Source organism: Schistocerca cancellata, chromosome 2 (assembly GCF_023864275.1).
Source record: "Schistocerca cancellata isolate TAMUIC-IGC-003103 chromosome 2, iqSchCanc2.1, whole genome shotgun sequence".
NCBI classification, from domain to species: domain Eukaryota; kingdom Metazoa; phylum Arthropoda; class Insecta; order Orthoptera; family Acrididae; genus Schistocerca; species Schistocerca cancellata.
Window position 1 is genome coordinate 759,499,196 of NC_064627.1, and position 26,945 is coordinate 759,526,140.

At 41.9% G+C, this 26,945-nt stretch overlaps 1 protein-coding gene across 1 annotated transcript in view; it reads left to right on the forward strand.

The window, feature by feature from the left end:
• LOC126162586 (ATP-binding cassette sub-family C member 4-like) overlaps window positions 1-26,945 on the forward strand; it is a 234,797-nt gene that overhangs the window by 136,059 nt on the left and 71,793 nt on the right. The window contains exons 4-9 of the mRNA XM_049919186.1: window positions 5,116-5,320; window positions 14,381-14,603; window positions 16,185-16,341; window positions 16,742-16,880; window positions 18,390-18,500; window positions 24,566-24,799. Coding sequence (XP_049775143.1) covers window positions 5,116-5,320; window positions 14,381-14,603; window positions 16,185-16,341; window positions 16,742-16,880; window positions 18,390-18,500; window positions 24,566-24,799 — 1,069 coding nt within the window. The remainder of the gene's footprint in view (window positions 1-5,115; window positions 5,321-14,380; window positions 14,604-16,184; window positions 16,342-16,741; window positions 16,881-18,389; window positions 18,501-24,565; window positions 24,800-26,945) is intronic.

Below are 26,945 nucleotides of genomic sequence, written 5' to 3' on the forward strand. Positions count from 1 at the left end.
TCACGCTTGCTGCAGTTCACAACGAACTTCATACTGTCATGAAGAACGAAACTAGGTCGGAACACACCAGTGAGAGACTACGATCCGATGTGCAGAAGTTTCGCGATATTCAGGAACGGAAGTAGGATTAAAAATTAAACGTGAGCGGCCTTGTGGGTAATATGTTTAGGGTTTGTGATGACCGGACCCCAGAGTTATTGAACAAGTGTTTAAATGATCTAGGTAACTTGATTTCATTGAAATGACAATGGTTTTGACTGGTGACTGTGCACATCCTCGGAAGATCTGTTTCGTGGATTGGGGAGGAGTAATAAGAAACAATGCTACGTGTTTCCTGGTCGTGACGACTCCGCTTTTCCTAAACTACTTGAAACGATTCCCGGGATCTAAAGACAACATTTTCGCCTTGTGATGGTACTTATGCTCCTTGTGTCCACTATTGAAATGTCGACGTCGACAGCGTTTTCATTTGGAACAGATCACAGCTTAGCAAATGTCAAAAATGTCACGCACAAATCTACATATACATGCGGGCCATGTTTGACATGTGTTGTGGGACTGCTCTTCAAAATGGCTCCAAATCAGGAATTGTAATAGGAGGAGGATAGGAGGAGGAGGATATTAGTGTTTAACGTCCCGTCGACAACGAGGTCATTAGAGACGGAGCGCAAGCTCAGGTGAGGGAAGGATGGGGAAGGAAATCGGCCGTGCCCTTTCAAAGGAACCATCCCGGCATGTGCCTGAAGCGATTTAGGGAAATCACGGAAAACCTAAATCAGGATGGCCGGAGACGGGATTGAACCGTCGTCCTCCCGAATGCGAGTCCAGTGTGCTAACCACTGCGCCACCTCGCTCGGTAGGAATTGTAATAATAGACAAAATAAGCATAACTATGATCAAATGACAACAATTTTGTCATTTAGAAACTTCCTTCCGATAAGGAAAATATCATCGTTTGCCGGGATATTTCCTTCAATAAACCGCGCCCTATTATGTTCCCCACCATATCCAACCGAGAGACAAAGTAGCAGCTCTGTTCACGTCGGTGTTGACTTGCTGTTACGATGTAATCTTCCCTCCGAGAAGTGCCAGTCACGAGTCTAGCTATCGTTTTCTTTCGACGTCCCGAGTGTAGTGGACTTTCCTCCCATATGCTTCTTTCTGTCAGCCTTCTCCGCTCATAAACAAGGGTAAAAGCGGAACCGGATCTCTCGATAAACGCTGAGAGCATGAGGCGAGTTTGATTGGAAAGTAAACTGTTCATCATCGTTCAAATAAACTACATTGACCAAATAAGTGACCAGAGAGAAATAAGCAAATGAGATCAAAGCAAGGAAGCAATGAACTCATCATGTACAAGGCAGTATAATTAAGATGGTGTTCAATTTATTTGTAGTTGTAGTCTGAAAGTTGATTGAACTACTTGTTCTCTCGACTCTTTCGTCACTAATAGCGACGTAGTGTTATCTTTATAGCAGTCGTCACCCAATAAATATCATTAATATTGTGCCAAACGCTTTCCGCTGTTATCGTGAAAACATTGTCAGTGGTGATTTGTGTGACTCATACTTTTCATGGTTGTCAGCTGGTCGTAATTTTTAAATCTGTATTGGTTCCACAGCTATAGATTGATATTTCAGTACACAAAAGAAAAGAAAAAACTGTGTCATGTGGTAATATCGCTTGTAATGATACAATGAAGCAAAATAAGAAAAAGAGGAGTGACGCTAATCGCCATCAACGGTAATTTTCCAGTAGCAGCGTAACGCCATTGACGTAGTCCTAAGAGCATTTATACTTCGTACAAAGGGCAGATACTGCAAAGATAGCATTGTAATAGGTGCTGCTTCATGTACACGAGACATAATACTTTCTCTTATTCTTAACAGAACAGCTAAAAATTAATAAGAATGTAAAAAATATCAAATACATGTATGACCGGCAGTCGTTTCGTTTACATTTACGTGTAATGAGTACATGCAAATTCTAAACAGTTGCACATTTGTCGGCGAAAGAGACCTGTCGATGAAGTGACCAGATGTCAAAACTGACGGTTAAATCAGAGCTCCAAGTCTCCTGACGAAAGTACTGGCGCGAGTTGCTCCGACCTTACTGTCGGAAATGAATTTGTGCCGTTGTATCATCATTGATGATACGGATATTTCTCATACATTCAAATGACATCTTCTAACCACAAAGAGCTGCACTTCAAACGTTAATTAACCAAACCCATATTGGGATATAACTCATCGTCAGTGGCATATTATGTATTTCTACATCAATGACATGTGTGTCAGTTATAAATTCTTTATGAAGTTCAGCTTCATGTGCGTCTAGAAATCAAACAACCATGTATGAAATCCGTCTTATCTCACCGTACACAGGTTGTCATGTATGTTACTGCTGTCAAATCTTAGACAGCGACAATTCTTGTTCACGTCTGACATAACTGTCATCATAATTAAGTATACTATTTGCAGCTTACATGGAATTATTCATCATAATGTATCACATTATGAGGTTTCGTTAGCTGCGGGCCCGGCCTAAAACACAATGTTTTGCAGTTATTGGTATTACGTTCATCTTGAAGTCTGAGGATATGTCGCCTGTGATGTATGTTGCACACCAGGTGCAATATTTTTGTCATCGATGGCTCTCCCGAGGATCTCAGTAATTCTAAGGGAATATCATTTACTCCAGGGGTCTTGTTTCCACTTAAGTCTTTCACTGCTTTGTCAAATTCGACTCGCATTTACCTATCTCCCCTTTCATCTTCATGTACTGACATGTCATCTGAACTCTTGATATTCATACAGCTACTCCTCTTTTTTCCAAAGGTCTCTCTAGTTCTGGCAAAGAATGTGCTATTAACTGAGAGTATCACTTGGGCAACATGTCCATGGCGCTGTTCGGACTTAATCGGATTGAACATTTCCGATTTCGGAGGGAGATGGTAGAGTAGCTAAGTTATATTTCCTTCTTGAGTCGCGGAAAACCTTTCGAGGAGTTCGTGAGGAGAGACTGTCACATGTATGTGCAAAGTAGTGGGCCCTCGTACTATTAGGAGCCAATTATTATGGCTGTGCATGTTTCTCAACTATTCCAAATGTGCCAAGACTCTCCTCCTGGTTCTTCAATAATATAAATATCCCTAAACTGCATCTTGTGTGAGTTAAAATTTTTATGTTCACTCGAGTGTCATAAAAGAGTGTTTTTACACAGGGTGGTCAGAAACGGTATAACGGTTGTAAGGGTGTTGCAAGTGATGCAGACGTAACTGTTTAGAAAAAAATCCGATTTGTTGCGCTGTTTCCGAGTTATTTAGCATCGAAGTTAGACTATCAGGTCGTTGTGCGCGCAAATTTAAGCGCTTACATGCACTAAAATGCGATAATGCACGGCATCTCTGGGTCAGTGAGTTAATAATTGAAATTCTCATTGCCAGTTAAAAATTCCTTTTTCAGAAATGGTAAATTTAAGTTAAGTGAGCTAAAGCGACTTTTGTTCGGTTTGGGGAAACCAAACGAAGAAGTTTGGCGATACTGTCTCTGACAGGCTGCTTAAATTTGCGTGTGCAACGACCTGATTGGCTAATTCAGTGCCGAATAATTTGGAAATGGCGCAACGTATCGATATTATTTCGTAACAATTATTTCTTGCAAGCTATTCAGACTGTATGTAGTCACCCGGAAACTTCAAAAAGACGTAATCTACAAGAATGCGATCGCATTAGACAACACACGATGAAGAGAAAAAGATTGTGCTGTCAGTCTTTTTCAACTCACATAGTAAGTGGACGTTTTGAAATCGGGATATTAGAATAAGATAAGAATTGGTTATGACTGATTTCTGGAAATTTCACTAAGGTAAATAATTACGTGTAAAGAAAGCTTTAAAATCATAATCAACATAGTGTGCCTTTTAAAAGAAATAATATCTTTTTAACAGACATCACAGTCGCCACTGACTATAGAAATGATTTATTTTCTTCATTACAGGTTTGTCCTTAAGGCCATTATCGAGTGGTTTGTTGCATAAGACTATGCATTAGCGTATGTGAAACTTTAAAAATCTTCTGAAACATACACATGTCACTGTCGTACCTGAGACTCTTAGCAATGTTACCATCTTTAACCTAAATCCCCCCCCCCAAAAAAAAACACTGTTCTGATGTATTCTGAACATGAGAGATCAAAAAATAATTTACTGATCATTTTAGCATTTTAATACCAATATATTTTAATAATGGTTTTCCAACCTTAAGGCACAATGTATCCTTTTTGCAGAATGTAGCGACTGAACGGAAGAACCACCGAGCTAAGAGTGGCCAAGCTATGGGCTCAGTAGCTTTCAGGGACATAAAGGCATAAATTGTTAGGTTTCCCAAGTGGAATTGTCAACAGACAGGTGACTGAACGGACAGCTGACACACGCTGTGAGATATTTCTTTCTCCGGTTTCTGCAGTATCAGTTTCAAGTTAGTGTAGTCAACCATGCTCATTTAGCTGTCAAGTACATAGGACGAACTTGGAGCATAACAAATGGTTCAAATGGCTCTGAGCACTATGGGACTCAACTGCTGTGGTCATCAGTCCCCTAGAACTTAGAACTAATTAAACCTAACTAACCTAAGGACATCACACACATCCATGCCCGAGGCAGGATTCGAACCTGCGACCGTAGCAGCAGCGCGGCTCCGGACTGGAGCGCCTAGAACCGCACGACCACCGCGGCCGGCTGGAGCATAACACTAACCTGAAACTGACAATACATGACCTTAAACTATGGCACGAAAGTTTCTTATGACTCTTCATATCCCTGTTCAAGTTTTTAACGCTTTTGTTCAATCACCCTTTATGCTTCACGGATACAGCCTTCAGTTCTTCGGGAGTATGGCGATTCAAACCCACTCCAGATTTTGGTTTTGCATGATTTTCCTATGCTGGGATTACCACTTTGGAAAGAGCTTCTGCTCCGTTCCTAATGACTTCATCGTCGACGGGACAGTGAGCCCCAGTGTCCATTCCTCTCCTCCGTACATTCTTCGTTATCATAGAGCACGAGGTCTCTGTTTTGTTTTTTGTCGTTTGGAGCAACGGATGATCTCTTTGGCAGGATGGTGCAGCCGCTGATGCTGGGTTACCTGCTGGCGTACTTCACACCGCCGCGAACCATGTCCAAGGAGAGCGCCATGGCGTACGCAGGCGCCATCGTGCTGTGTACGGCGTTCAACACGCTCTTCTTCAACCACTACACGCTGGGCGCCTTCCACGCCGGAATGCGTGTGCGGGCCGCTTGCTGTTCGCTCATCTACAGAAAGGTACGGTAGCTCCACATACTCTCCTAGTAGCTACACAAATCAACAGATATGTTGCATGACCCCAATATGTCGTGGAGGAGGGTTGTTATTGAGACTGCTACTGTAACAAACGGAAGGACATCTCTGATGTTGTTTGCAAATATACATACGTAGAACGCTGCATTCGAATTGATTACAGTATTTAAGTTGAATTAAAATCACCAGTAGGGACGCATTAGAGACGCCTACGGAGCAGTAGAGTGAACGTCCATCATGCCACGAAAGACAGCCTCCTCCAGTGATCGAGTCCGCGTCATCACGTTATCTGTCGAAGGCTCGTCAACCTGGGATGTTGCTCGACATCTGCACCGGAGTCAAAGTAATGTAATATATAAGAAACTATCAACCTCGACTGCGGTAGTTTCTTATACATTAGGTTATCACGATTGCTGACTGGGCTGCAATGTTGAAAGTACTCAAAGTGATGTAATTTGGACAAGGAATCCGTTCCAGCTGACAGGTTCTGTTGAGGACCGACATTGCACAGGGCGTCCACTTTCGACAGGAGCACGAGTTGAACGATATACATGACACAGGAACCATGGACTGTGTGCTCCAGAACCGAATTTGAGGTTCGAAAAGGATACAGAACCTTGAGTATGATATCAAAGTGTTAGGAGACGGTTGCACGGTGCGATTCTTCATTCCCGACGACCATTGCGAGCACCACGTCGCACACCACAACGACATTGACTCTGTTACACATGGACGAAGAGATACGCAGAATGGGCGCCCCAGGATTGGCGTCGTGCGCTGTTCACTCTCGAAACTAGAATGTGTTTGTACCCTTAAAATCGCAGATATGTGTTAGGAGACAACAACACTGTGTCCCACTTGTGCAACAGGGTGGTGGTAGAGTGATGTCCTGTTGTGGCATATCACATGTGACCATCATGCCTTTCTCGTAATTGTTAAGGGTAATTTCACTGCTGTATGGTAAAGGAGCGAGATTTTGCAGTCAATAGGAGGACCGCATTACCAACATTTTGGCGAGAACTTCATCTTGATGGATGCTTTTCTTGTGAACACGTTCCTTCAGCTTGCTAGGATCACCAGGACGGAGTGACCTGCTTGTTCTCCGGCCACGAACCCAATGGAACAAGTGTGATATCGATTGAAACGAGCTGTGTTTGGACATCGACATCGACGCCGACAACGACCACATGCTCTGCGCGATTTACGCGGAATCGCCATTGAAGATTTGGACAACTCGGATCAGCGCTGGCTTAATGCTCTCATTGGTCGTCTGCCACGAAGGATTAAAGGCTGCATCCGAGCAAGGGGACGTTTCACACGCACTGGCGTTGCTCAGTAGTGCTGCGAAAAAAACCCCGGGGGAAGCAAACGATTTTGTCGTTACACAAATGTTTCTCTCTCTCTTCTTCTTCTTCTTCTTCTCCCCCCCCTCTCTCTCTCTCTCCCTCTTTTTTATATAGATGTGGACACATTGTGAATGAATATATACGCATGCCTAAGAGTCAGTTCATGTTTTCTGTTCCTCCAATTGCGAAACAAACGGGTAATATAAAACTTTTGTTGATGTGTGTACAGCTGTGCTGGTCTTTCCCTCAAACTGTCCTTGTCACTTAAACCTCATTTTACTAACATTTCACACGGTGGACGAGACATTCAGTCTCTCCTCGAAACTGGAAGAGATGATTTCTCATATGACTCTGAGACGGGGGAACTGTACCGAAACCAACTTCTCCTCTGATGACCAACTCTTGTACCTCATCAGTCTCGTATCTCATCATCCCAACAGCAAAAATTCTGCAGTCTTTCCTTCTTGGCGTCAGTAAAGCCTACGGCTTTGTAGGACATTACTGTCTGCTCTTCGGCCTCCATGATTGGTGTATAACTGATAATGAAAACTCACATGGATCAAAGTACACAATAATGAAACAAAAACCGTCGAGTGAGAACGGATCCACAAACGATCTGTTTGCAACAGAATTTCGAATATGTGGTTATGAGCGACCACTGACGGCACTGCGAAATATTGTCCTACTTAGTAGAACAATAGGAGATTCGATTAAATCATCATCCAATTGGTTTTAAATTTCGCCCATGGCATACCTTAACAAGAAATACCATACTACTTTATCACGTTGCATGCTACAATTTACTTCACACTCGTACGTATTAAAGGAGCTGTTGCACTTATTATCCTCGCACTCGGATAGAATACGACACTCGTCTTAGCAGTGGGTTACGAATTCTTTCAAACACCCCCTGATCATCTCGTAAAGCTTGACACAACTGTACCATTCGCTGCTTCGATTCTTCAAGCGGATCTACGGTAATGCTGTACACTTATCTTTTGAGATGATTCCATATAGAAAATTCTAAATGACTGAGGTCGGGTGCTCTTCAACCCCCGCGTACAGGCTCTGCTCGACCTATCCATTTTGGATCATACTGGCATGGTATATATCGTCTTAGCACAGCAACAGAATGTTCGGCGTTCCATCATACTTGTATAACTTGTGCTAACTGACAAGAAAGATATTATGAGTTGTAAGTTATGATCGGTGCCTCTTTAACTGAATACGTGTCAACACTGTCATATCTGATGATGCTTGATGAATCCCTTCTTTAACTTGTTTAACTTCCCACCGTCATGACCGTACCGACAGTACACATCCAGGTTGTGTTGAGAACGTATAGCAGATTTCTAATAATCCACATGTAAACTAAAGGTCATCAAAGACTTCACCGAAATTTCTGCCTGTATGCTTGTTTACATTACGCACTACACAGCAATTCTTGGTAAATACTTGTACGTCGAGTCCCATTCAAGTGGGATCTCAAAAATTGTTTTTTTGAAATGTAAGAATATTTGTAACTTTTGTGAACAGAAAGGAGACATGTGATTATGCTGTGATGTTACACATTTTGGAGCCTCTTTCTATAATGAATATTGCATACTACAAATAAGTTTTTAATTTGTGATTTGTAGATCACACACAAACAGATTCTCTCTGAGATCGACACGTTGCTCCCAAATTCAAAGTGGTTAGCCACAAAATCAGAAGAAACGCATGAATTCATGTCAACTTCTCTTCTCCACATAGATGACATGATAGTTTCTTTGACATGAGGCGAAAACTAATAGTTCGAAACATAATGCTGGGAAAATGTTACAGAAAGTGAGACATTTAGTTCCCGGAAGTGTTCTTATTTTCCAATCTATGATACAAAATCCTTTTGTCGGTATTTGTGAAAAGCTGTTTCATTTGTCTATAGTCAGATCTGAGGAAATTATTATCGAGTGAAACCGATGGTCTGAGGTTCGTGTTTAGTGAGAATAGACGTTAATAAAGAAATTCATATATCTTCTACATCAGCATATCTCCTAAATGCGAGTATGTCGCAGCCAGTCAGTTTTGTTACTGGTAATATTGGTTCCCAAATTTATTGTAGTCCATAGTAAATGGCATAGGAAAATTTTCACTACACATGACTTTACAGTTTATTGAAAGCCACCTGAAAGCTATATTCTCATAAACAAACAAAATGGTAAAACACCTAAAATTCTTACCCTCTGGTATCAGAGCTACTGAATAATAATTCACTAACATCAATCTTCTGATTAGCTGGTTCTGTCAATGCAAAGGAAAATAGTAAAAATAATACGTTATAAAACATTTGTTTTCCACTAAAATATGTAAAAACATAAAGCACCTTGTGTAACAGGCTATTTCAACATATATATTGCTCACAGTTGCTTGTTGCATCATACAAACAACACGGTACACAATAGCACAACTGTTTACATATACTGAACGTACTCTAAACAGCGCGAATTCACTTTAAATGGGGAATAAGGTAAAAGTCAGTTGTACCTTATACTCCATTTAAAGTGGATTCGCGTTGTTTAGAATAAGGTACAACTGTAACGTATACGTTATTTAAAGTGGGTTGGTTGGTTGGTTTGTGAGATTGAAGGGACCATACTGCTACGGTCATCGATCCCATTTAAAGTGAATTCGCACTGTTTAGAATATGTTCAGTATATGTAAACAGTTGTGTCGTTGTGTACCGTGTTTGTATGATGCAACATGCAACTGTGAGCAATATGTATATCGACATAGCCTTGCACAACCTTGCACAACGCAAGGTGCTTTATGTTTTTAAATATCTTAGCCGATGACAAACCTTTTATAATGTGCTATTATTATCCACTTGACAGCTCGTGCGTGAGGTCAGCGTAAAATGAACGTGTTTTACAATAAAAGATTTTTAATGTCCGAAGATGAAACCAGTTGTCTTAAATAAAAAAAAATTTATGCGATATTGGTTGTTGTTTTTTAACTTTTGCTGGACTTTTAGTACCAGGAAGAAAAGCATGAGTGGGCAAAAGACTAGACATCAACTGATATCTACTGGAAAGCGGTTAGCAGGTGGATGCTATTAGACTGTTTGGATATACTGAAAAACAGCAATGCATTCTCGCATTTTATGAGAAAAAAGGAGGCAACCTCGCGTACTGCAGAGTTTGCATAGTTGCTTTCCTCTAGGCGTCGAGCTCATTCCTTGAAAGGTTAGCACAGTATTGAGAAAAGCTGCCGCTAAGAGCTAGAAATTTTGTTGCAGTGTAAAGGAGAATATACTGGACATATGGAATTATCGTACATATATGGCGAAATATAAATGTGTCTGCATGGAGAATTTTATAAGATGCACCGCTACCATGCAAGACGGTTCGAAATAGCTGTATATTAAAAGGCATTGGGAATTGAGCATTTGTTTGAATGATGTTTCCTTTTTCAAATAGTCTTTACTATAATCTCCATTTCCTCCCGAATCAACTCGTATACAAGGGACAACTGAATTGTCATTGACATTACTTAAATTCTGCCACAATGAAATAAAACAAGGACATCAAGCTATAAGAAGTGTACCAGGTAATTTTGAGAAATTTTTCCACGCATTTCGAAAGACGATTGAGGCATTTATCTTGTTGCGAAAGTAATTTTGAGATTCCGCTGTTGTACACTGCTGCCGGCTAACAGTGAGACCAACCCCCGAAGGCAATTTTCGAATTTCGTCATAAATGATTTTTCTCACATCTTAATCATTCACAGACTCTTGATCATTAAATAAATCAAGACAGCAACTCAACCTCTGTCAAAAATGAAACAGTTGTTCTCTATGTCGGCTGCATTTCATTAACTGTGTCACAATACGCAGAGAGCCAAGCGATTCTATTAGGCTCGTCCAGTTGTAAACTGCTGCATCTTATATACTAGGTGTAGCTTCTGTGTAACCAAATGTGTTAGCGTAGTATGTTCCGTCAGCAGGGCTCGATACAGAATGAAAAAGCGAGGAGCTGCAATTAAAAATTATTTGATTCATTTAGATCACAATTAGCTAACAAAACACATTAAAATTCTTACTGTTCGACCTAAGTCATTGGCATCTAATATTGTCACATAGAACATGTGTGAAATTTCACTATCAAACATCAGCTAAGTGCTCAATCGCAAATGCATCACGACCGCTTAGCCATGATCAAAGCTCACATCAAAATACTTCTGTACTCTCTGAAGTATCCGAGCCAATCGATCTGGTGAAAGATGTAAACGAAAATTACGTTAAGTCTGCAGAGAAGCAGTTATAACCAGCCAATGGTGTCGCTCCGTTCTCCCACCTAACGGCAACATTATTTTTACTATTAATATAAATTAAACTCTGTGTTCGTGTCTAACAAGGAACTCCTTGAGTACGAGGTCCAAAAGGCCAATGACGTTTACGGCATTCGACGCCCCACATATTGTCTACTATGCAACCACAATATTGGCTGATAGTGGCAGCAGGTTCCGGGACTCGAGGTGTCCAATGGCGAGCACAGCATGAAGCTACAGAGCGTAGCTCAAGTGCTTAGTCGTCGAGTAGCTCACAACAGTGTTACCGTGGTACAAAGCAGAGAAATGGCAAGGATAAAGAACGCAAACATTGCATTATATCACAAATAACAGTTGCCGAAGCTGGCATTTCGTTAGAAAGGAAACCAAGAAATTTCAGATAATGAGACAGAAGAGTTAGAGGAAATAATAGCGTTTCTGCAACGCGAATCAGTGGAACGTGTGGTGTCGTATACGCCCGACTCTGCGGACAATGATGACGATCCGTGTTTAACAAGTGACACTGATACTGAGTCAGGTGCCGAGTCATATAGTTCATCATCCTTGTCAGACAGGGAGGCACAAATCCCGTCTCCAGTGAAATGTAGTAAAGATCAATCGTTGTCCAAGGAGAGGGTGGTAAACATAATTGCGTACATAGATCATCCGCACCATAAAAGAAAACTATTACGAACAATTCCGAATAAGTTCTCTGCAATATAACCGTATAGTACATAACAAAACTAAGGAATTCAAGGGAGGACAAGGTGCACTTGTAAGAAAACCTGGATTTGCGCGTTTCAAGGATGCAAGATACATTTTACAGGATGTGCATGATAGTGACATATTACATCATGCACATCAAACTGCGCTCGACTACAGTGATTTCAAGGGATGCTGTGGATGGTTGCATAACTTCGAACAGTGCTACAGAATTTGAAGATGTAGGATAACGAAATTTCAAAGAATGCGTCAACTTGACGATGCGCAGCAAACTGTGGAATCGTCCAGAAAATTTGTAAGTGGGATAAACAAACTTATCCCACCGTTCAGTAGGGAATTTGTTTTTAACTCAGACCAATCGGGATTTGAAGAAAAATACATACGAAAGGAATCCTTGAAATCAGAGGTACCAAGAGAGTTATATCAAGATCAGCTGACATCAATGCCTTAACGCATCCGTATACAATTATGCCGACTGTTAATCTGGATGGTAAATTGGCTGGAAAGTTATTTATTGTGTTGTGAGAAGCTGGAGGTGCCTGCCCGCTACGATTGTTTCTCGTGTGCGTGATCTTGCAAGGACAGTGGAGACATGGGCGTAAGAGAACTGCAACTATGGTACGAACACTGGTTTTGGACAACAGCGGGTCAAAAAAGAGCTTTTGCTTGATTCCTGGTCTGCGTATAAAAATCATCCTCCCTTAGAGCAAAATATACTTCCTGAAAAATGTATAGCATTGCAGTTCATACCACCTGAAACTATTGGACGAATTCACCTCTGGATGTATGTTTTTTCCGTGGCTACAAAACGTATTATACGGTATCTGCAGCTACGCCTTAAGGGGTAACCAGTGTCACGATAAGCTGCATGACACAGCACATTCCACCAGTCCTAATCACTCCGTTACGCCGGTACTATTCTGTATGCATTCTTTAAGAGTGGATACCTTGTTGAACATGCAGCACTGTTTGTAACTCACAAGGAGTCGGCCTTCGATATGGGTGATGCGTACCTGTGTGGTCACTTTTCATTCGGTGTTCGTGATGCAAGTAAATTGTTTGTTTTGAACCCTTCTTGAATGTCGACGATATCAATTTTGTGAAGTGGTATACATACTGTCCCATAGAAGGTTGATCTCTACACTTCTCGGACATTCATTTTCTGTCGTCCTCCTGATGCACACGGTAAGTCATTAGCGGTAATATTTTTTCTGTCATAGCTGTTAACACTTTAAAATGAACCTTACTTAAAGATTGAACTTACTATCTCGCAATCAGGGGGTTCCTTGTAAGTATAATGTAGAGAAATTCTTATTCTTTTACCACAAAATAATTCGCAAATATATATTAAAATATAATTGTAATAGTCTAGTCTCAAGATATTCTTTTAAATTTCATTGGCATCCAAATTCGATTCCCGTTGATGTTCACAGAACTGACCTTTTTAGGTCTGTACTTGAGTACGATTATATAATTAAGTAATATAATGGAGCATAAGAGGAAAGTCTGGATTAGGATTTGTCTTTGCTCCGTTGGCTTAGTTCATATCGGACGAGATTCCTTCTTTCAGCGGAGAGAGTCTTGAAATGTTGTCAGATAGGTATGGCACACGACATGTACGCTTGATAATTATGGCGAAAGTTTAGGTCTCGCGTACACTATTTGATCAAAAGCATCCGGACACCTATTACTGCCCATCGGATGTACGACAGTCCATTTTAACTCGAGAGCTGAAGCCGGATAACGTAGCGGTGGGTTTGGAGTCGAGCTGCCTATGTAACCCATCACAAATGTGTACAGGCCGGGAGTCTGAGTAGATCAGTCTGTTTCAGGAATGCTATTGTCCACAAACGAGCCACACATATGCTCCTTTATGTCAGTACACCTTGTCATGCTGATACAATCACCGTCTTCGAACTGTTAGCCTACTGTACGTAGTGCACAATGCTGCAAAATATATTCATATTCTTCATCGTTTAGTGTTTTAATAAACGAAAAAGGGGGCTACGCCCTAGTTACAAAAAACACTCTTCTTTATAACGTATTACCACTTCCCCTGTACTTCGCTGTTAGCACTACACATGATGGCAGGTAATGTTCTCCAAGCATTCGCCAAACCGAAACCCTTCCATCGGATTGCCACAGGGAGTAGTCTTCGCGAGCCCAAACCACTCGTTTCCAGTCATCCACCGCCCAGTGGCGTTGCCCTTTACAGGACCTCAGGTGTCACATGGCATTGTTTATATAAGTGTGTGGCTTATGAAGAACTGCTCGACCACTATACCACACTCATTTTAACTCCTACGTACAGTCTGCTAACTGTACTGCTGGTAGCACTTTGATACTCAAGAGTGTTCCCTTCCACTGATATCATGCCATTTTCCACAGCCATCGTATGCATTGTTCAACGGTCTGTGGCCGTCAGTACATGGCGTCTTCCTGGTCTTGGTTTAGATGTGGATGTTCTTCCGTGCTCCCACTTCACAAACCCATAACCAACAGTCGACTTCTATGAGGACTGAAACGTCCCTGCTGGATTTGTTGTTACCTATTCCTCAATTCCGCATTACATAGGGTGTTCGGATAACTTTGATCGTATAGTATACTTTTTCTCTGGCTCCAAATACGCAACCTGCTACATGAAGTGCATATCGTGTGTTGTTGGTTGCAGTCGCTGCGCCTGAGCCGTACGGCGCTAGGGGAAACGGCGGCTGGGCAGGTGGTGAACCTGTTGTCCAACGACGTCAGCCGATTCGACCTGGTGTCCATCTTCATACACCACATGTGGGCCGCGCCGCTCACCGCCATCATATGCATGTACTTCCTCTACAACGAGATTGGCGTCGCGGGATTCGTCGGGGTCGCCGTCGTCTTCGTCGTCGTTCCCATACAAGGTAAGCATCGCACGCGTTAACGTTTTAACAAATCCAACAGATACTGTAATTTCCCACTGTTCTGAGCAGCAGCAGTCTATGAAAGTTCTCTTGTCATTTAAATGCAAAAAAAGCGAATCTCTGAAACAGTCTTTCATAACTTTGATTAAAAGATGCTCCGACATTATGTAACATTGCAATTTGTTTCTGTTTATCTCGTGACGCCGTCGAACAATGAGGGTCCGACCCAATAACCTTTACTGCGAATTTTGCGGCTCTAAAAGGCGATAAAATGTTACCAAGCTGTCGTCTCACTGTTGTGACAGTAGTTCAGAAACGGAGCTTCGTTTACTTTATGATATTGGGTCAGATTCAATATCGTAACATCTTCGCGGTCAAAACTAAAACTTATTGGCGATACGAACTCACATTCTGTGTTATCAACTAGAGCTTCAGACTCCGTGGTACCGCCGGTAGTTGTAAAACTGTTCTCTCAGTCCCTGTCAACAGGACCACCTTAACTTTCACTCTCTCACGACCGCCCTGCCCCTCAGGTTTGGTTGTGGCATATAACGCTAACTAGTCGCTAAGTAAAGTATTCAGTGTATGGCCAGCGCTGTAACGTACAGTTCTGTTTAACGTCTGCCAATATACTTTTGTATTTGAAGACTCCTGCCGGCCGCTGTGGCCGAGCAGTTCTAGGCGCTACAGTCTGAAACCGCGCTGCTGCTACGGTCGCAGATTCGAATCCTGCGTCGGGCATGGCTGTGTGTGATGTCCTTAGGTTAGTTAGGTTTAAGTAGTTCTAAGTCTAGGTGACTGATGACCGCAAGTGTTAAGTCCCATAGTGCTTGGAGCCATGTGTCTTTTAATTCTTTGTTTCCCCCCGGATTTTGACGATGGTTTTATACTGTCAGACGTGGATTGTCATGTGCTGTTCAGGCTCGTCTTTTGAAAGAGTTTTGGAAATTATTACCGATCATGCACGGTTCGGATCGGTTGCCCATCTGCCGGTTCATCCATGGTTTTACCGAGGAGTGACATGTTTTTATGCCCACTTGTACCTTGGAAGTAGTGACACATGAAGTATTAGTTTTATATGATCTGAAGATATACGTCCAGGGTATGAAATCGGCCGTCATACAGGGAAAAACACAATAAATAGCTATTGCGGATCTGGACTTTCACTTAGTTTAATATAGACTATTTTACATCTTTGATTTTAAATTGTTTGATTGTCCTTGATATTATGGGTAAGTAAAAGATTTTATACTTTTACTACTACTTCAGATTACTCCGAGCACTGTGTGTCACACTTTCAGCAATGCAAGAGGACGACTCTCACTTTCGCAGAACAACTCAAGGCAAATTAATGCCAGGACAAAACATAGCAAATACCATTTACTCAGTTTAGTAAGTAACGTGCGCTCAAAACAAAAATAAGATATTGTAAATAATCGTCTGTGTTCGAGCTGTGTTTTATGAAATTTAATTAACAGGATTAATTAAGTAGAAATAGCATTACGCAGTCGATAAAGTTATCGTTTGCTGATGTATTATTATTTAGGTCTACTACTAAACATGCATGATCTTCTTTTTCAGCTTACACTGGGAAACTGTCAGCAATATTCCGACGACGGACAGCTTTTAAAACAGACGAAAGGGTTCGATTGACAGACGAGATTATTTCTGGAATACAGGTCATTAAAATGTATGCGTGGGAAAAGCCTTTCTCAAAGATGATCGAAGCAGCCAGGAGGTGAGCAATGTCTGCAGAAGTTTCGACTTTGCCTTTGACTTCAGATTTTACGTAACAAATTTCAAATTGCGGCTGTCATAAATTATGGTTTAGTTTCTCACTATATGCTGATAAAGATCGTCACGGTGCAGGTTGCAGCGTGTTACCATAGAGTAATTATGAAAAGATATTACACCGAATGAATACAGTAATGGAAACATAGGTTTATACACTCTAATAAGACTGTATATGTCAAGTATGCAGACGGACTGAATATGAAATTGATTGATCTCATTTGTGCACCAGTACGACTGAAGTAATCAGTTCACTATACTCACTGTGTAGTTCTTAAATTTAGCTGAAGTAGAAATATATTGATAACTGTTAAATAACTTGCTTTGTACAATTAATAATTTCTCAGGGCGGAACTGAAGGTGGTCATTAAAACGTCCTACATCAGAGGTATTTTCATGACGTTCAACCTCTGCACCACGCGTCTAGCGCTGTGCTGTACACTGATAACATATGTGATGCTGGGCAGCGACCTTACGGCAGACAAGGTACGTCCCAGTGAGAGCAGTTCACCGAATGTCCAGAGGTACTGGACAAAGCTAGTTTAAGATACCAGTTCCCTAAAACCATAGTACCTTAATTTGACGGTCTTGGTGAAGGATGTTTCAAGAGGCAACAGGCACACGTTAAGACCATTATGAATATAAAACCATACATAAATGTATGGTCCCTTTTCATTGTTTTCTCAGAACGTTTGTTTTCTTTTGGAACATCCCGCTTAGGTTACGTTGTCTAGAATAATCCGTTCCCATTTTTCATTTGTTTCTTGTGCATGGTTACAAATCAGGCTATCTCGCTATGTTTTTACTTAATCAATAATCTATTAAATCATCTGGTATTTCATTCGTCACAAAACTTCAGCAGAAGGAATATAAGTTTTCCATTCGATTTTTATTTATTAGTAATGCATTTATTTCCCCTGGCAAGATTAGGTCCTTCAGGGGCTCTCTTTCATTGAACACTCAGTCTACGTTAGTAGTATTTGATCAACATGTAATTATGATCACAGTGATAATGATAATAATAATGATGATGAAAACATATCTAACAATGAATCTATACAATTTAGGAATGTCAGTCTCATTGACATTAAGCGATGTCCTCATTACGTTCTTGTCGAACGTGAATAATGAGTTCCTAAACGTGTGGCAACAGTACAGATGTAATCAATCTGGGGAAGAAGTTGACTGGGCAAAGAATGAGGGGGAAGTGATAGGATAAGATTATCAGATGAGATGAGATACAATCAACATACTGTACGTATCCAATCTGGTATTGCAGTAATGGAGAGGTACTGAAAACACCGTGACAAAAAAATAAATTAAATAATTAAGTATTTTCGCATTTTGTTTCATATTCGTGAATTGTGTGCAGAACTAACACACTGAAGATCTTTAAGCACATTTAGTTTGTTACTCTTAATTGATAACGAGGCAGCTGATCTAAAGAAAACTTCATTCGACTTCTAGACAACTTTTCTGGTCTACTGACGCAAATTTCAATATCATTCCCTGCAGCACCATCAAGAATTCCAGTAGCCGAAGCTTTCTTGTTAATATGAGAACAAATATATCGTATTCAAAACGGATCTTCTCCATGAATTTATGTTGGATTCGTGGCTGAAACGCTAGTCAGTTTGTGTAGTGATTTCATTTTCGAGAAAGGTTGTCCGTACACATTTCCATGTTGTCGCTTAATCAATTGGAGTGAATGCCGCGGTGGTTCCTTAAACAACATTTACTCCCTCGGCCAAGTCAAATCCGAGGTTCTGCTCCAACTCTAAAGATGACGACTTAGAATGGACAATAAAATCGATCGTTTTCTTCTTTCTTGGAAAACTTATATTCAGCAAGAGGTTGAAACAGTGCGAGTTGACAAAATGAATGAAAGAAAAATGAAACGGAATTTGTTTGTAGCATTGTGAAACAATAAGCTTAAAATCCATTTTTTTATTAAATACCAGTAAATTTTTCATTTGACTACGCTTACTATATTAGGTGTTCGTGGTCCTCACGTACTTCAACATTTTGGCGCAGACAATGTCAATGATGTTCGTCCGAGGAGTCGCCGAAATAGCTGAGGCTCTGGTGTCGGTTAAAAGACTGCAGGTGAGATTGGCATGTTTCTCAAAACTGTAATGAATAATATTTATTAGATTTTAGGAATCACATGACATGAGCAGACCACCGTTGACTTCTTACACCGGATTTTCTGTTATACGTTAGGCATGGTGTGCCTAAAAAATGAGGCGAATGCAGTGCCATCTAAAAAGCAGCATGTGTCAGAACTGTGTGCAGGCGCATGCCCAAGGAGAAATTTGTCGATAAGTGAGAGTCTGACACACTAGCGCGAAGCAAATTTGTCTGCTTTGGCCAGTCGAACGTAATGAGTGTGACGACTTGTATCGTAGTATAAAAATCAAGTTTTTCATAAATTTTAGGGCATAAAGGGGCCGTAGGCGGAAAATATGTTCAAGATTGGCTGAAATGCTTTCGGGACGGAAAGAAATCTACGGACGATTCGCCACGTTCAGGCTGATCGGCAACAAGTACAACGACGGACAACACCGTCAAATGGAGAAGAAGCTCACACGAAACAGGCGCCTGCTTCTGAGAAGGCAAAACGGATTAATCTGCCACAGACTTCACTGGCAGAGATTATCATCTCTTCTGTAGACCATCACATCAGAAAACGAGATGTTGTGCTAACAATTCGATAACTACTATCGAGCGAGCTGGCGCTGTAGTTAAGACAAAGAACTGGAATTCAGGAGGGCAATAGTTCAAATCCTCATGTCTTCAGGGGTAGCCCTAAACCGTTTCCGGCAAATACCGGCATGGTTCCGTTCAGAGGGACAAAAGATCTTTGTCGATAACCTGCCTCATCATTCTCCAATCCAAGTCTATTATCCGCCACTTGTCATCGAAGGGACATTAAGCTCGGGCTACGGGATAGTCACATTCTTCCACGGTCTGCACTGCTTTTCCTCCAAATAAGTGTAACTTCGGTGCCTTTACAGGTTTCGAAGAAGGCTTCTCTGATAATTACCGGTAGCATATAAGCACTGCTCAAAGCGCATTCTAGCCAACTGAAAATAGTTTGAAGATGACTAAAAAGAAATTGTTGTGTGGTCCCCATACCACTCAGCGAATTTTCTACACACACTTCGGATCAGTATTAATTATTCATCTTCTTGATACTGTCGATCGTTGTCCTGTACGTAATGTTTTCTCACTGTCAGGGGTGTTCAAATGGTTCAAATGACTCTGAGCACTATGCGACTTCTGAGGTCATCAGTCGCCTAGAACTTAGAACTAATTAAACCTAACTAACCTAAGGACATCACACACATCCAGGCCCGAGGCAAGATTCGAACCTGCGACCGTAGCGGTCGCTCGGCTCCAGACTGTAGCGCCTAGAACCGCACGTCAGAGGTGTGAGGAACAAGTGAAGCACTGTTGTTGTTGTTGTTGTCTTCAGTCCTGAGACTGGTTTGATGCAGCTCTTCAAGCACATTTCGCATGAAACGGTAAAGGGTGGACCTATTGCTTGTCCTCCTCTGCAGAACACGTGATTGAAGATAGTTGGCACTGATGTGTGACGGCGCTAATACACTTGTTTGCAAAACTTAAGGGGAAAGTAACCCTCGTATATTGTGTCATGCCAAGTAATATATCTCTATGAAACTTGGACTGTACATAAAAAGAACTACTACAGTGTAGTACAGAAGGTAACTGAAATAAATACGCTACGAGATGAACAGAAATAACACTTTTATTCAAAGACAATAATTATATTGAAGTCACCGCGATATACAGTGGTCCCTTGGACATTGGAAACGCCGGGATATGGTACTTAATAAGGTTTGTAATACCGTGGACGGTAATGTATGCACTGCAACGAGTTCCCACGCTGGCCACAAGACTGGTAGGGAGTTTGTTGGTAGGGCGTTCAATTCCTCCACCAAAGCGCTTGACAAATGCTGAATGATCGTTGGTGGATGTGGACGTCTTATAATACGTCTCCCAACGCAACCCACACGTTATCGATGGTATTTAAGCCGGGAGAATAGGAAGGCTAGTCCATTCGTTGATATGATCATTTTGCAACGTTTTGGCGGTCCAGGTGTCATGTTGTCAGGAGGCACAATGTTTCAAGAGCGTCCTGACCTCCAAACCTTTGAACACGGTACATCACCAGTCGTTGTGACACTGTACTCCATCACCATGTGCGTCTTTTCAGGGGTGCGATCGGCTCTGATTTCATTTTATGGATGACAATGGGCGTTCTTATCGAACAAGGGAGGAACTTTTGGAACGGAAGGATATACAACGAATCGATTGGCTTTCCTGTTCCTCCAACTTAAATCATATTGAGTACGTGTGGGATACACTGGGGAAGCGTATTATAGTACGCCAGCATCCACCAACGACCATTTAGCAGGCAACCGAGCTGGCGGAGGAATGGAAAGCCCTACCACAAGAACTACTTACTAACTTTGCGGACAGAATGGGAGCACGTTATGGAGGATGCACTACACACCCTTTTAAAAACCATGCCCCGTCTTTTATGATGTCTAGGAGACCATCATGACTAGCGGAGACTTCAGTGTCTTCTATGTGGTTCAAGTTCCATCAAGCTATGTTACTTGGCAGTAACACATCATGCAAGAGCTACTTTCGTCCGTAAGTTCTGCACACCAGAGTACGTAACGTATTACCGAAAAAAACGTCCGCACCCGGCAGCTGAGTGGTCAGCGCGACAGAATGTCAATCCTAAGGGCCCAGGATCGATTCACGGCTGGGTCGGAGATTTTCTTCTCTGAGGGAATGGGTGTTGTGTTGTCCTAATCTTCATCATTTCATCCCCATCGACGCGCTAGTCGCCGAAGTGGCGTCAAATCGAAAGACTTGCACCCGTCGAACAGTCTACCCAACGGGAGGCCCTAGCCACACGACATTTACATTTATTTTACCGAAGGAAATGTAATTTTTTATTGGAAGCTCTAGGAAGTTTAAACCTTTTATTAGTTTGACAGAGACAAAAAAATTTAACAAAAACGATGAGATCGGAATTATAGTGTGTCTCTATTCCTCCACAACATGAGTCAGAGACTACGCAATGAAATTCTGTGAAAATACGAGAACCTTAGATGATTTTCCATATATTCTCTTTCACGGCTTTGTAACTGCGCACTGAAGATTCACCACGAAATACTAAACAGATTCGCCAAATTAATCGTATTCCTCTGTTTATTAGTACTGACGATCGACGTATTAAGGGAGTGCGTTCCAATCGTCAAGAGAAAGTCATTTTTAATTATTACTGTGAATATATTACGTATTAAATAATGGCTATTAAAACTACAATACCATCAATCAACATGCAACAGACTCTACATTGGCATGAAGTGTACTAAATGCTTGGATACAGTTAGCATTTCAGCTCAATCGCACAAAGGTAGGTAGGTATAACTCCATCTATTCTATATGTAAGGAAAGATTATGTACTGGCTTTCTCAATCAGAAATCGCATTTGAGTGTTGTTTGTTTGCTATAAAATCGTGATACGATTCATTTAAGAAGGACAAACATTTACCTACACGTGATGGAATTCAACAGCGGCTAGATCTTTGAATACAGAGACTGCGGTTTATCATATGGTTCAAATGGCTCTGAGCACTATGGGATTTAAAATCTGGGGGTCATCAGTCCGCTAGACTTAGAACTACTTAAGTCTAACTAACCTAAGGACATCACACACATCCATGCCCGAGGCAGTATTTGAACCTGCGACCGTAGCAGCAGTGCGGCTCCGGACTGAAGCTCCTAGAACTGCTCGGCTATTGCTTTTTGCGTTGGTCGGGATTCGACGACTGTCACACAAAAATGAAATCAATAGTTTCAGAACGGCCATATTCTGCACCACGTATGACCTCAACGAGCCCGTACCATTGGTGTCCAAGAGACATACGTATGGTTTGCTCGGCCGTGCATTATCGCAGAAGCGATGCCTCGTACCTTGAGTCAGGAATGGATTTGTTTGCAGTAAGACAAGTGTCCACATGCACAGCGCCACGAATCTGACCTACTGCCACCACGGAGACCACTGTTACGGCTTACCTTGCTGCTGTAGAGATCGCCCGCTGCGTGGCTGGAAACCTCTACTGTTTTTTCAGGATGCAGACTGGGGACCTGTGTCACATTGTTAGACGTAAGAAAACAGTGTTCAAGATTATTCCGGTTATTACTCAGAATACAAGTCGTTGCCGAGTCATTTGCGACGGCTGGCGTCTGTGTAATCTGGAGAGGAACTCGCTGAATCCAACACAGGACTCACGGCTGCCGTGGACGCTGCATCAGCGCGGAGTGGAAGTCGATGACACTCTGCTGCAGCTGGTTGCCACCCGCTGGCGAGGTGACCGCGAAGTGTGTGTTTGGTTCACACGACGTTACATTGAGTTCTCAATCCCTTCCAGATGTCCCCCCGGGTGGTCTGCGATGTCGAATGCCGTGATGTCGTACTGTATGCTGATCCTGGCCCGCCGGTATGGTAGGCCATCAGACTCGTGAGACACTAAAGTCCTAGGGCCGCTTCTACCGTGGAGGAAGTCGTGTTCGTAGACCCATTGACTACCTATCACTGCTGGCTGCTGTCCTGACTTCGATAGTGGACGCTGGACTTTATTATCCACATCTACGGATTGCTGATCTTCTTGCGAGGTAGCAAGTGTAGGACCAACAGTAGAACAATTCTACACACAAGCTGTTACCATACTATAACTAGAGAATCGAGTGCAAATGACATGAACGCCATCGATCACACTGATCGAGTGGTTTAAGCTAGTGAGGGGGGGGGGGGGGGGAGAGTAACCTGTGTCGTCAAGGAGAGGCTCGGCTCTAGACGCCATTCTTAGTGACCGAATAGATTCTGCTCTTCTCGAGTTGTCATCAGCCTGCAGTTCCTCTACATTTGCTTAACGAATTTGTTATTGTGTCTTTACTGCTTAGTCAAACTGCTGCTAGGCGATGTTGCCTCCAGTATAGTGTCTCGAACATAAAGTTACGAGAATAACGAAGGAAGCTCGGTCTGTGATCTTGTAACCGTTTCATGGTGAGCTGGCTCACAGTCGCGCGCAAGAATGTCGAGATTTCTGTCTTCCTATCCGAGTAACGGTGTTGAGATGTCTACATTTCCCGGCTTGTGGCTGTTGATACTTCCGCGTGACTGAGTAACGCCGGCTGTTTGAACTTAGATTATTTTACTCTCCCGTTCCCTTACTAATTTGTCGTGTAACAGAGCGCTAGCAGAGAGAGGCACGAAGACAGCGGTACGTCTAGTGACTACACTGGAAACAGGGATGAGGCACCATTTCTCTTTCCAGAAGAGTCTCCAATCTACGTACAACAGCACAATGGACACATTCGTAGGCGAAAATTCTGAGAAGAACGAATTTTATCAGACTGCAATCGTCTATGTCAGATGGGCCCAGCACCTGGCGTAATGCCGCGGTGCCACTGAGTATACAACACGATAACCTCTGTTTCGCATATCCGGTAGTTTGGACAGCAGTCGTTACATTTCCGGAGTATTAAGGCTGATTGTTACGCTTGAGCTTTAAGGTCTCCGTGACGTTATCTTCCCACAAGTTAACGCAAGACCGCACGTTGCCCGTACCGACTTCCCTACCTTGATATGGAAGGTGTTCGGCTGTTGCCATGGTCAGAACGTTCTCCAAGTCTCAAACCCACGGGAAATACGCAGTCATGTATTGCCGAGATACCGGCACGCCACCTCTCGCCAGGCACTAGTACAGATGAATTTGCCGTTGAGCTGAAGCAGTGCGAAGGACCCATACATGTCCTACAACTTCAGCTCCATTCGACAGCCATTGTTGCAGCCAGATGTGGCAGCTCTGTCTCCTGACTTTCGCGCTGTGAGTACCCCCAAATTACTTACAAACTTATTCGTGTATTCTTGCTAATACACTGCATACACACAGTAATTCGAATTTCATTGTTTGCTGTATTTTCTGGTGCAATTTTAAAGTCCATCAGTGTATTTTAATTTCTTATGCTTTTTCTGAATCTGTAAACTAGATAAACATCTTTTCCTTAATACATTCACTTACCGGCTTCGATAATACAGTTCTGCATCTTGCTTCCCCTGACAGACTTTTCTAATGAATGAAGAATACGTGATGAATACGTCGAAGCTGTCCATAGTTCAGAATGGGGTGAGTCACGACTACGATAAGGAAGAGAAGGAAGAAGAAGAAGCGGTCATCATGGAGAGCGTCACCGCCAAGTGGGTGGACACACTCAGCGAGAACACGCTGGAGGATGTCAACCTGCGAGTCCACCAGGGGCAGCTGGTCGGCGTCGTCGGCCTTGTTGGGGCAGGTAAGGTGAGTGAGTCTGTGCCCACTGAGCTTTCCTCATGTCCTGTCTACCTACTTCCGAACGTCGTTTCAAATTATCACCGTTATTTAATATCCTTAGTTGTAAGGTAGAGGGACATCTGCAGTATCTGCTTAGTCCAAGCGTTCTACCTCGTCGTCAACAAACTTTTGGCAAGGATCTCAAACCGTCTTTAATCCATGACAACAAGTGTGGACTAAATTTAGTTCACCACATGTTCCACATTTCTGCACCCAACTTCTTTACGGGCTAGCAGTGACTCAAATTAACTTCGTTTCTTATAATTGAGTGCAGTGAGCAATACGTTCACCATATCTGTTGAACCGTACCGTATGCATGTGCATGAACGGGCTGAAAAAATCATACCGTACGCTATGAGAGGGTACTGGAAGGATCATGCCTTTCCGAACAAATCCAACAGTTACATGTTCAGTTTTTCTTTACTAACAGGAGAGTCTCCCTATAATCAAAGTAATTTCTGCATAGCTAGTCTCTAAAATCTGAAAAAATTGATTTTGAAGAAAGTTATTCATTAGAATCAATTCATTTTCCATCGGTAATACATCATCTTTTGTTGTGGTATTTCCAAATTTACAAAGCACTTTTGAAGTCTTTACATGAGAGATCTGAAAAGTAGTCTAGATGCTTCAGTGTACCAAAGAAAAGATTTTCCAAATTCCGTTGCGTACCAGGTACCGTAAGGGAGAACGTGTTCTGTTCGGAGAAAAAGATTTATTTTCAAATATCGATGCTACGTCTTGAATGCATTCGTTTTTGCTGTTATCCGTTAACTAAAACAATTAAATGAACTGTCCTGAAATCTAATCATCAAATAATTGACGGCAGAATGGATGAACTAGTTGAGACATTTCCTTTCTTCTCAACAGTCACGGGTTTCTACGTTTCTAATGTTACGAGTGCTAAAGACGAACAATGTTCAACGAGATCAGAAAGGATAATAATTCCTTACACCATTTAACACTTCATGTTACTAGAAATTTAGAACATACATCGAGAAAAATCGCCCACACTAGGGATTAAAATTTTAGACACAGAGAAGTTCTCAGGTAAATTAGTTAGGGACTCTCACAAAATTTTAAACCGTTTTGTGCTTTTGTTAAAACACATTCACACGTATTATAACCCATTCACAAAAGAAAAGGGCACAGGATGATACCACAGTGCGCAGAATCAATGGCCAAGGTTATGGTACTTGTCTTTTAAGAGTAGTTGGAAATATTTTTTATCCTCAATGGAGTCTCATTTAAGAACCATAAAGACCCGCCAAGGGTGTTGGAATAATTAAATTTGAATAAAACATATATATTTGTATAATTATATGTGTATCAAGTTCAAGATTGTAAAAGTAATAATACTTTAGCTTTCCCTTGAGAAATGAAGATTCATCGTCTATTAAGTTGTGGTGAGCAGACATGATATGGCTATGAGTCCTTCGCGATGGAGTTTTTGGATGAAAAAGTGCATTTAACAATCAGTGCATGCAAGTGTGAATTCTACAAAGCAAGATCACAGAGGATGGCTTCGTGTAGTTTACCAAGTGCTTATGAATGATGGCGTTGTTAGGGACGCCGCATAGCGAGTGCCAGTCGTAATCCATGGACGCCGAGAGCGCCTCCTTGGCATAAGTATTTCCGCGTTATTATCATGAAGTAACGTAGCCAATATGAAGCCGTTCTCTGATGATAAAAATGGGAGCTCGCGCTTGATGAATACGATAGCGAGAGTCCAGCAAGTTAGCAGCCGAGTAAACGATTTAATTCAGTAGAATCAGCGAATCTTAAATGATATATGCTTGCAGATGGGGATTACTGTGAGAGTATTTCGTCATAGAATATGGGAGAAACTTATTTCTTTTCTCGCTCACAAACTCGGAATTCGTCACCAGTTTCTGTTTCGTAACTAGATAGAAAGTTAAAATGTACTCCTCAATAATATCACTGCAGATGAATATTATTGCAAACCGAAATAAATTTAAGTCCATAATGTATCGTTATAAGGACTCAATAGAGATGTTAAGATACTGCCAAAATATGAAATGTAGCGGCGCAAATTTGTGGGATATGGATGGCAGCATCCATACTGTTATTTTAGAAATACAATAAGCTGTGTTAG